This window comes from Cetorhinus maximus, chromosome 3, assembly GCF_964194155.1.
Source record: "Cetorhinus maximus chromosome 3, sCetMax3.hap1.1, whole genome shotgun sequence".
Taxonomy (NCBI): Eukaryota; Metazoa; Chordata; class Chondrichthyes; order Lamniformes; family Cetorhinidae; genus Cetorhinus; species Cetorhinus maximus.
The window spans coordinates 52776177-52788562 of NC_135881.1; the positions used below are offsets into that span (position 1 = coordinate 52776177).

General features: G+C 40.9%; 1 protein-coding gene across 12 annotated transcripts in view; it reads right to left on the reverse strand.

Annotated features, from left to right (window-relative positions):
* The window catches only part of mllt10 (MLLT10 histone lysine methyltransferase DOT1L cofactor), a 325623-nt gene that overhangs the window by 292958 nt on the left and 20279 nt on the right, over positions 1 to 12386 (reverse strand). For 7 of the 12 annotated variants that reach the window (XM_078538350.1, XM_078538343.1, XM_078538354.1 and 4 more), the window contains one exon: positions 6441 to 6550. The exons of the other annotated variants lie outside the window; for them this stretch is intronic. In XM_078538350.1, the coding sequence (XP_078394476.1) occupies positions 6441 to 6550 (110 nt within the window). The remainder of the gene's footprint in view (positions 1 to 6440; positions 6551 to 12386) is intronic. 12 annotated transcript variants of the gene reach the window in all.

Sequence of the window (12386 nt, forward strand, 5' to 3'; positions counted from 1 at the left end):
GTGATTGTCCCTGCTGCTGGTTAGGAATCTTTTCTTAATTTATTCAAACATGGGATGTGGGCAGCACTGGCTAGGTCAGAATTAATTGCCCATTTGTAATAGCCCTTAAGGTAGTTGTGAGCTGCCTTCTTGAACCGCTGCAGTCCATGTGGCTTAGGAACAGGTGGAGGTGGTGGCATAATGGTATTGTCACTGGACTAGTATTCCAGAGACCCAGGGTAGTCCTCTGGGGACTTGGGTTCGAATCCCACAGCAGATGGTGAAATTTGAATCCAACAAAAATCTGGAATTAAAAGTCTGATTGTCGATTGTCATAAAAGCCCATCTGGTTCACTAATGTCCTTTAGGGAAGGAAATCTGCTTTCCTTACCTGGTCTGGCCTACATGCGACTCCAGACCCACAGAAATGTGGCTGACTCTTAAAATGGCCCCTAAACAGGGATGGGAAATAAATGCTGGCCTAGCCAGCAACTCCCACATCCCATGAACAAATATTTAAAAAAAACAGCCACAGCCCTGTTAGATTTTGAACCAGCGACAGTGAAGGAACGGCGATAAGCCAGGATGGTGTGTTCCCATGTTTCTGCTGCACTTATCCTTTGGAAGGTGTTAATGAAGGATCCTTGATGAGTTGCTGCAGTGCATCTTGTAGATGGTACACACTGCTGCCACTGTGGTGGAAGGAGTGGATGGGCTGCCAATCAAGCAGGCTGCTTTGTCCTGGACGGTATCGAGCTTGAGTGATGTCAGAGCTGCACTCATCGAGGAAAGCATGGAGAGTATTCCATCACACTCCTGACTTGTGCCTTATACATGGTGGAAAGGCTTTGGAGGGACAGAGGGTGAGTTACTCTCCGCACAATTTTTGACACAGGCCTTTGACCTGTTCTTGTAGCCATAGTATTTATATGGCTGGTCCAGTTCAGTTCCTGGTCAATGGCAACACCAGAATGTTGATAGTGGGGGATTCAGCAATGGTAATGCCATTAAATGTCAAAGAGCAATGGTTACATTCTCTCTTGCTCAAGATGGTCATTTCCTGGCACTTGTGTTACTTGCCACTCGTCAGCCCAAGCCTGGATATTGTCCAGGTCCTGCGGCAAATGAACACAACTCCTTCAGTATGTGAGGAGTCATGAATGGTGCTGAATATTGCACAATCGTCAGCGTCAAAGGTCAACTCTGACCTTATGATGGAGGGAAGGTCACTACTGAAGAAGCAGCCAAGATGGTTGAGACTAGGACACTACATAACTCCTCCAGCGATATCCCAAGACTGAGATGATTGACCTCCAACAACCATCTTCCTTAACAAATCCAAGTCAACTTTCCTTAATTAATGCATATTTGTCCAAGTAACCATTTATTTTGCCCCAAATTATCATCTCTACAAGCTTCCCCACCAATGAGGTTGGTGCTGGCTTTATTTTTAAACCTGTTTTTGAACAAAGGGGTAACATTTTCAATTCTCCACTGGCACCAGCCAGAAGTCTAAGGAAGATTAGAAAATGATGGCCAGTGCCTTGACAATTTTTATTCTCACTTCCCTCAGTACCCTTGGCTGCAGCTCATCCAGTCCTGGTGCCTCCTCTACTTTAAGTAGTCAGCCTATCCAATACCACCTCCTTGTCAATTTTAAACTCTTCTATATTCTGAACTACCCCCCCTTTCACCATGAACTGCACAGCATCTTCTTTCTTGGTAAAGGCACATGCAAAGTATTTATTCAATACCTCAGTATGCCTTCTTCCTTCATGCATAAATCCCCTTTCTGGTCCCTAATCAGCCCTATCCCTCCTCTGACCACCTTTTTAACATTTAAATGTCAAGAGAAGACTTTTGGATTCCTTTTTACATTAGCTGCCAGTCTCTTCTCATATCCTCCCTTTGCTTCTCTTATTTGCTTTTTCAATTCCTCTCTGAATGTTCTATATTTGGACTGGTTCTCAACTGTATTATCCACCTGACACCTGTCACAAGTATACTTTTGCTACTTCATCTTAATCTCTATCTCTTTCATCATCTAGGGAGCTCTGAATTCGTTTGTCCTACCTTTCACCTGCGACTGTGCTCAAACTCTCTCTTCTTTAAAGGCAAGGCATTGTTGAGTTACAGTTTTGCCTGCTAATCCTGGGCTAGATCCATTCTTACCCCACTGAAGTTGGCTATCCCCAAATTATTCTTTCTTATTCTTTTCTATTTTTATTTCAAATTTCCAATATCTGCAAATTGAGGTTACATTTGGAATTTTTCTTTGTCATCTGTATGTCTGGCATTCAGAAATGTCTCTCCAAATCAAGCCGAGAAATTTACACCCACTCAAGGGTTTTGTTTTTCCCAATATGGAGTATTTGCAGTCCCCCTGTAGAAAAACATGTATCTCATCCAAATCCAGAAAACCTCGGCTCAAGTTGACAGAGCGATGAGCTAGGAACACCCAAGTGCTCTGAAATTTAAACACAACTCACAGTACTGACCACCAATAAGCTTCCTACCAATGTTTAGTTACAACTACACTATCCATTGGTGCACGTTTGCAGAATTATCTGGAGGCAAATAGGAATAATACCAGGCCACAATGACACATATACTCCTCTAAGTTACATGAATATGCCAGACAGGTTGGTCAAGCAACAGTGCTTTGGACTAGAGAAGGCTTGTCTGATTCAGGTATTACATAAGCAAATTTACCACACATAGTTGATTTGATTACAGAGTTCTGTTTCAACACAAAACAATAATAGAGTTGACTTTTCTCTCTCTTCCTCCTGCTCGGGCATATTTGGCCTATTCTAAGCCTCAATTACGTTCCAGGGAATCACCTTCTTTCCACTCCCTCCCAAAAGCAAAGCAAAATTGGGTTAGTTGTGGCACATCTTAAGGTACATCTTGCAAAGTGGAATTTGAAATCCCATATCTGTAAATTCCACCCTATTGTACTTCAGGTCAGATTTTTACAGCAGCCAGAACAGAAAAACAATCAAACATGTAGTTTTTAAGTCATGATTCACAGGTCTTGATTTGTGGCCAATTTACCTTTTCCAATAGCCGTAGAAGGTACATATTGCATTTAATTTAGAGTGGAATATGTGTTCCAAGAAGTTGAACAACATTAGCAGTGTACTAGTAGCATACAGCCTGGCATACCACAAGAGAGAAAAACTTTTAAATAAAGTAAATCAGATTTTTTTTTAAATAGTTGTTCAAGAATACGCAAGAAAAATTAATATTTAAAAAAAAATACAGTGCAGCCACTTGGGCGAGACCAGTGTACCCTCTAAACTGTGCAAATGCGTGCCCATGCAGCAACCCAGAACACATAGTGCAGTGCAGCAAACAGGCTGTGCAAAAAGAAAAATTGTGGAGGGAACATTAGGTGAGACAGAGCGCTTCAGCGAACTGTGGAATATACCCTTGCAACAGTCATTGGTTTCAGAAAAAAGGAAAAATTTGAAAATAAAATTTGAGGATTCTCACTAAGATAAAAGCAAAATACTGCGGATGCTGGAAATCTGAAACAAAAATAAAAATAGCTGGAAAAACTCAGCAGGTCTGGCAGCATCTGCGGAGAGAAATACAGTTAACGTTTCGAGTGTGTACGACTCTTCATCAGAACTGAGGAAATATAGATTTGAGGTGAAATATAAGCTGGTTGAGGGGGGTGGGACAGGTAGAGCTGGATAGAGGGCCAGTGATAGGTGGAGGCAAAGAAGGGGTTGCCAAAGATGTCATAGACAAAGGACAAAGGGGTGTTGACTGTGGTGATATTAGCTCAGGAATGTGCCAATGGTGACATTAAGGGTAGAAAGCAGGACAAGCAAGTGACAGATAGCCCTAGTGGGGGTGGGGTGGGGGGAAGGGATCGAAATAGGCTAAAAGGTGGAGATGAAACAATGGATGGAAATACATTTACAAATAATGGAAATGGGTAGGAAAAGAAAAATATATTAAAAAAGATAAATTATTGGAAAATGGGGGGATCGGAAAGGGGGTGGGGATGGAGGAGAGAGTTCATGATCTGAAGCTGTTGAACTCAACGTTAAGTCCGGCAGGCTGTAAACTGCCTAGTCGGAAGATGAGGTGCTGTTCCTCCAGTTTGCGTAGAGCTTCGCTGGAACATTGCGGCAAACCAAGGACGGACATGTAGGCATGAGAACAGGGTTGTGTATTGAAATGGCAAGCGACAGGGAGGTCTGGGTCATGCTTGCGGACAGACCGAAGGTGTTCCACAAAATGGTCACCCAGTCTGCGTGTGGTCTCTCCAGTGTAGAGACCGCCGCATTGGGAGCACTAAATGCAGTAGGCTAAATTGAAGGAAGTACAAGTGAAGTTTTGCTTCACTTGAAAGGAGTGTTTGGACCCTTGGACAGTGAGAAGGGGGGTAGTAAAGGGGCAGGTGCTACACCTTCTGCGGTGCATGGGAAGGTGCCGTGGGAGGGGGTTGAGGTGTAGGGGGTGTTGGAGGAGTGGACCAGGGTGTCCCGGAGGGAACGATCCCTGCGGAATGCCGCCGGGGGGTGAAGGGAAGATGTATTTGGTGGTAGCATCATGTTGGAGTTGGCGGAAATGACGGAGGATGATCCTTTGAATGTGGAGGCTGGTGGGGTGGTAGGTGAGGACAAGGGGGACCCTATCATGGTTATGGGAGGGGGAGGGAGGTGTGACGGCGGATGCACGGGAGATGGGCATCTGTCAACCACCGTGGGTGGAAAACCTCAGTTAAGGAAGAAGGAAGACATGTCAGAGGAACTGTTTTGGAAAGTGGCATCATCGGAACAGATGCGACGGAGGCGAAGGAACTGAGAGAATGGGATGGAGTCCTTACAGGAAGCGGGATGTGAGGAGCTGTAGTCGAGGTAGCTGTGGGAGTCAGTAGGCTTGTATTGAATATTGGTGGACAGTCTATCACCGGAAATTGAGACAGAGAGGTCAAGGAAGTGAAGGGAAGTGTCAGTGATGGACCATGTGAAAATGATGGAGGGGTGGAAATTGGAAACAAAATTAATAAATTTTTCCAGGTCCAGACGAGAGCATGAAGCGGCACCAAAGCAGTAATTGATGTACCGGAGAAAGAGTTGTGGGAGGGGGCCTGAGTAGGACTGGAACAACAAATGTTCCACATACCCCATAAAGAGCATAACTGGGGCCCATGCGGGTACCCATGGCCACACCTTTTATTTGGAGGAAGTGAGACGAGTTTTTCAGTGAGAAAACAAGTTTAATCTCCACCTTTTATCCTATTTCGATCCCTTTCCCCCACCCCACCCCGACTAGGGCTGTCACTTGCTCGTCCTGCTTTCTACCCTTAATGTTTCCATTAGTACATTCCTTAGCCATTATCAACACCGTCAACACCTCTTTGTCTATGACATCTTTGAGAATCTCTTCTTTGCCTCCACCTATCTCTGGCCCTCTATCCAACTCTACCTGTCCCACCCCCCTCAACCAGTTTATATTTCACCTCAAATCTATATTTCCTCAGTTCTGATGAAGAGTCATACAGACTCGAAACGTTATTTCTCTCCACAGACGCTGTCAGACCTGCTGAATTTTTCCAGCTATTTTTATTTTTGCTTGAGGTTTCTTGGTCTAATTTGCAATAAATTTGAATATCTCTCTACAACTTAATTTGAGCTGCAGCATATACTGTTCTGTAATGTACTTCAGTAATTTTTGCTCTTCATAACTAATTGATTTCAATTTTAATGCTGGACCTTTGTTGGAAGTGACCAATTAAAAACAGCCAACAGTTCTTAGTGACAGACAAAAACTTCTAACCACTTTCAAGAACAAACCAATCCAGATTAAAAACATTCTCCCTTCTTTTGTGAAAATAGAAATGTAAAGAACACTTGCTCACAAACACTCATATTGTAAAATTAGCTCACATCTGGGTTTTCTCCAGGTAAAATACATGAGCAAAATGTAGTCTGGCTGGTAATTTGAGTCTGCTAACTTCTGTTTCTTACACTGCACAACATGGAAAGAGATATTTGAGAATGGCTAGAATAAGTGACTCAAGATTTCCTCTACCCACGCAGAAAGCCACTTAGCAACTTAAAAGGCCTGATTTCAAATCGAAATTTCAAATGGTGAGGATACCTACTGGGCCACTGGAACTAACATTTCTGTTACAATCAACAGGAAGCCCACTTGTAATGAGTTAGAACAAGTAATGCCATATCCTGGAACAGCATTAAATTATATGAAAATTAGATGTTCCTACAGATTACACAACGGAAGTATAACATTACTTCTTCAAATTGCTGAGCTAGCAAGCTAGCCAAAATCTAATCCAACTAGTAGCAAGAAGATTAATCATAGGTATTTCCAAGGCTCAAGCCTGAAACAATTGAGTTGGAAGTGCATATTTGAATGCTTACACTACAAACTACCTGAAAATTAGCATAATTTTGTTTTGGGTTTAATAATTTAATTACCTTGTTGAAGCGTTCATGGGGAACATACTGTAGCACAATGGGTTCCATTGTAGTGACATTTGCAAACTGCACCTCTGGAATATAAAGTGCACAAACCACATGGGCCCAACCTGTACATAAATTAAAACAAAACAAAAAAAATTATAAACTACAGAAAGTCACACACAGTTTAGATTTTGTCTGTTAAGTACAAAAACAAAATCTTTCCAATTAAATTCAGTTTACAAGAAAAAATATTCCTTGAATCAGTCTGTGAGCAATTAAAGAAAACACAGTGTTACATTCATATCAAATTGACCAAAGTTATCTCGGCACTGAGCTTGAAAATCCTAATAATGTGCCGAATGTGTTGACTGAAAAGCTTGGCATGTGTCAGTTCCTTGGCTTGTGGGGTTTCCAAACCAATAGTTTAAAAGTATGACACATTAAACACACTGTGCTGTTATGTGGCACTCTGCCAGACACACGTGGGGAAACACTGGTGAAAGACCAAGAAAGAACCTTGTAGCTCAGCATTCCTGACAATCATCCAGATGGTTCAAATTTCTAACACCATCCCCCTCCTGCAATGTTAACTGCCAGGCATAAACAAATCTAGCCTAGAGTGACCCACTATATAGTGATCACTTTGATCACAACTCTTTAAATCCTTAAAGAACTGTAACTAATATTTTTATGTGAAAATTCAAATATTACAACCTTTCTCCAGTAGCTCTGTCTGCAACATATAATATATACATCTTCCCATAGCCTATATTTTGCTTTCAAAATAATGGGCTTTATTTTCAGTTAACTTTCATGCTCTTGTACCATAAATATGCCAGTACAACACCCTAAAATACACACAAACATATACACACACAATCAAGTAGTTAGTAATGCAATTTAAATCTCAATTATTTCTTCTCCAAGAAAAACAAAAGTGCTAAATATATTACTGAGCTGAGGCAAAATGGTAAAAATGCTTAAGACTATTTTTGGTTCGGGTAAAATGATTGAAAGCTTAGTAATGCAGTGTGAATATACCTCTAAAGGTCAAGATAGTGCAGAGGTCCAATGTATAGAAACAAGCTAAACTGCATCTGATGAGCAACCCAATTTCAAAAATTCTCATCACTTGGTTTGCAGTTACAGCGTCATTCATAGCAGCCAGATTTTAATGTGCACATATAGATAGATATACAACTCAGCCTTCACAAAACTCCACATTTATTACTTACTTAATTTTTTTAATTCACTCATTACTTTACATAAAATATACAGCAAAATGTAACCCTTTACATGTCATACAAATTAATCTTAGAAAGCAAGATGTTTACGGCCGGCGATTAAATGCTCACAATTACTGTGTATCTAAATTGGAGCTCAGCTGCTAAGACAGCATTGTAAAACTATCACAAACAACCCTCCAAAACAGAAGCACAAATTTCTCGTCAACTGGCACAACTGAGCTGTCAACTCTCAAACTAAGGTCAAAATTCAATTTTTAAAAAATCTCCTCGGCTTCCCCAAATTAACTCAGTAGTTAAATCTATTGTCTAATGTGGAACCGAGCCATTTGAACCAGGAAGATCCAAGAGATCAATCCAGATTTGTCATATTCTCTGATGTCGACTAGATGGCGCATTAAATTGACCTTGGTCCACTGGGATGGGATGGGAAAACGTGTCAGTCAGGATTATCATCAAATGAATCATTCCACAAATCTGTGTATGTGGATGTCACAGAAGACAAAATCACTGTTAGCTACGATTCCCCAATAGCCACTGTACAGAATGACTAACTACTTGGGTTACTTGCAATTAATGCCAATGGAATTATAGCGCAGCACGGTGGAACAGGGTGAGAAAAATTCTTCATCTCAGTGCCCTACTAATGAATCTGTAGCTAAATACATTGCTTACCTATGGCACTGTGCTTTACAGACCAGGAAGATCATATGCATAGTCCCTGGACAATGCTGAGATAGCATGTCTCTGCTAGAACAGCAGGATCGCCTCAAGTTTCTGGCTAATGGAGTTTGCCAAAAAGGTGGGGGGCAGTTGTGTGGCGGGGGGGGGGGGGGGGGGGGGAATGAGCCAACAACCCCATTCCCTAATGCCAGTGAGATGGGGGATGAATACAGGATTATGTTCACTACAGTGTTCCTGTAGTCTATTAGCAAAATCCAAGCTTGCACATGAAAAACAGGTAGTGAAAAAAAACAGAGGGTTACTCAGCTCCTGTAGAACCACAGCCTTACATGAGTATGTATCTTAAGTAGAGAAATACGATAAAAAAACGATTTATATTTTGCACAAAAAGAATTCAACTATGTTCTTGTTTTAAGGGGGCAGGTCCAACAAAGGAAAATAGAAACAGACAAAATTATCCGTGCCTATTTTCAAGTAAACCATCGATTTCAAGGCAATTATTATTACATAGCCAAAATCTATGGATTACCCACATGCACTGGTAATAATTAACAATGACAGAATAAAGCAAAGCTTGAGCAATTTACCAGTATGACCAACTGAACCTCAAGGTCAATGTTAACTGATAGCTTTTTTAAAAGAAAAGCAATTTTATTTCTGGCATTTTTCAACATTTATGCTATCACCAATTCATCGCAAGCATAAAGTCTTTTTTCCCCAAGTATTAATACAGTACCTTGTAAAATGATATTTAAAAAAGTATATTACCCTCTTGATGGTTATGAATTGACTAATTTAGTCGCTGGAGACTGTCATTTATGATCTTGCCTAAACAGCAATGGCTAGACCATTTGTGGAACATGTGGGACAATAGTGAGGGAGGATCTTAGCTCCAAAGAGCAGAAGTAGAGTCACTACGGGTGGAAGGGGAAGGAAACATGAGTGGGAACATTTTATAGTTCTTCTACCAGGAGCTATACTGTTGGACAGAGTATTGAGCAAGAAATAAGAGGTGTTTGCAACAAAGGTTATGCAAGAATCATGGGAGACTTTAATCTTCATATATTCAAGTTGGCAAAAGTAGTTCAGAGGACGATTGCATAAAATTTTTGAGACACTTTCCGAGAACAACACATCTTGGACCAACCAAGGAAAAGACTATTTTAGAGCTTGTATGGCATTATTACAGGGCAAATTAGCAATCTCATACAAGGGATTCTCTAGAAAGAGTGATCACGAGATGGAATGTTAACATAATGTAAAATTCTAAGAATGACATACTTCAATCCGACACTAGAGTAATAAACTTAAAATAAAGCTAATTACATAATTATGAGGGATGGGTTGGCTAAGGTAGATTGGGAATCTATTTTGGTGAATAAGCAATGACAAACATTAAAGAAATATTTCAGAATTCTCAACGAAGATACATTCTATCAAGAAATAAAAGCTACACAGGAAAAATGATTCAGTGGCTGACTGAAGAAATTTTAAAATAGTATTCGATTAAAATAATCAAATGGTGCCAAGCCATAAATCTGAGGATTGGGGCATAAAAGAACAGCCAAAAAATTATAAAGAGGAAGGAAATAGAATAAACCAGCAAAAAATTTAAAAACACATCACAAGAGCTTCTAGCAGAATGTAAAAGGGAAGAGAGTAGCAAAAGTAAATGTGGGTCTCTTAGGGACCAAGACAAAAGAAATTATCAGGAATGAGGAAATGGCAGAGACTTTAAACAAAGATTGTGTGTCAGTCTTCACAGTAGAAAACTCAAAAAATACCAGAAATAGTGGGGAACCAAGGGTCAAATGAGAATGAAGAGCTTAAGTTATTAGTTTTTTAAAAATGGCACTAAAGAAATTAATGGGACTAAAAAGCCGATTTAATCCCCAGGACCTGCCCCCTACATTCCAGAGTTCCAAAAGAGTGGCAGCAGGGATAATGAACGCAGTGGTTGTGATCTTCCAAAGTTCCCAAGATTCTGGAATGATTCCATTGGATTCAAAGGTGGCAAAAGTTAGACTGCTATTCAAGAAAAAAGGGAGTATGGAGGAAGTAAATAGGCCAGTTATCCTGAAATCAGTCATCAGGAAAATGCTGGAATCCATTATTAAGGTGCAGGACACTTAGAAAATTATAATATGACACGGCAGAATCAACATGGTTTTATCAATGGGAAACTGACAACTTTAGAGCTTTCTGAGGATGTTACAGGCAGGACAGATTAAAAATTATTACTTCAGAACTCGACTTGCCAAAAAAGACAGGCAGTCATGGGACAACTATAGAGGCAAGAGACATAAGACAAAAAGAAAAAGCATCCAAAAATGTAAAAAAAAACAGATCTTCACATAGGTGAAAAGCACAAAGAAGAGCAAAGGGTGACAAAACAGATACCAAAAGCATGGAAAGCAGCTTGTAAGGTATAGCAAATCAATACAAATTACAAATTTTCCAAATATAATTTTTTTTAAAAAAGAGGGTGCCCCCTAGAAAACTGATAATGGTGACACTATCAATGAAAATAAAGAAATGGCAGAGATGGTGAATTACTATACATCAGTATTTAGAGCAGGTAAAGTAATCAGTATAAACCAGTTGCTCGAGTTTATAATTAAAGATATGATTGAGCACCTTGAAAACATTCAGCTGATCAGAGAGACAGAATCTTCACAATGCAGGAGGAGGCCATATAGCCCATCGAGTCTGCACTGGCTCTCTGAAAGAGCGTTCTACCTTGACCAACTCCTCTGCCCGCTCCCCATAGCCTCAGCTTCTGACCTCATTACAGCCTTGGTTCAAACATAGACAAAAGAGCCGAACTCCAGAGGTGAAGCCATTGACAGGATAATTAAGCTCATTAAATGCCCTGCCCGTCCAACCTTAAGGCTGGCGGGCAGGCCAGAAGCTCCAGCAGGGAATAGAAAAAACATGAAACCTCATCCACTGGCGGGATGAGGTTTCATGTCCGTTTTAAAAATGTTTAATAAACTTTATGTCCTTTTTATTAACATGTCCCATCTCGTGTGACATTGTCACATGAGGGGGACATGTTAATATATTTTTTATTTGTCTATTCTTGATGTTTAAAAAACTTTCAGTGATCTCCCTGAGACAGCACTTAGTATGCACGAAAGATCACACTTTGACAGTTGGGGAATCCCCCCCTCAGCAAAGGAAGCGCATAGTGCTTCCCGTCGGGTGGCCCGCCCACTTAAAATGGCGGCGGGACCCGCTTCAGCGGCGGGGATCGGCTGCCCGCCCGCCCACCAAGGGCAAAATTCTGCCCCTTGCTTATTGTTATATATTTGTTTACCTATGTAGCCAATTTTTAATTTCTAAAATGTTTAGGGGCAGGTCTTCCTGGGCCTAATGAACTGCTTGGGAACAGCTCATACAGGAAAATTGGGTAAGGAGAAACACTTGTAGTAGGGGAATCTAGCTGATTAATTCAAATGATGGAATAATGGACCAGGTGATCCAACAGCCCCAGGTATAAGAACAAAACGTCCATCCCTTTAAGGTCAGGATGCAAAGCAAATTGGAAGGTTTGTCGTAAGTCAACGCTGGAAATTCAGTTTAGGAGTGGAGAAAGAGGAGTAGAGAAAAGCAAGGGATAATGGGCAGGAGTTGGTTCATCAGCAGCATTAGGTACAGAATGTTGGAGTACGACAGCATGTTGGGCAAGAAGATTGTTGCCGAGCAGTACGAGGGAATGGCAGACTTGACGTCTGGGTCTTGGAGGATTTATAATGGGTAGAGCATGCCTGGCGAACCTGGCTGAATATTTTGAACAGCCGACTAAAACAGTGGACAGGGGAATGTTAATGGATATTCTTTATATGGACTTCCTGAAGGCATTTGATTAAAGTCTCTCATAAATCTGTTAGCTATTGAAGTTCATGGAACTGAAGGCAAATTATCGATTTGGTTAAGAAATTAGCTGAGCGGCAGGAGACATAATGGACAGGTACCCCAATTGACAGGATATAACTAGTGGTTCCACAAGGATCTGTGCTGGAGCCGCAAT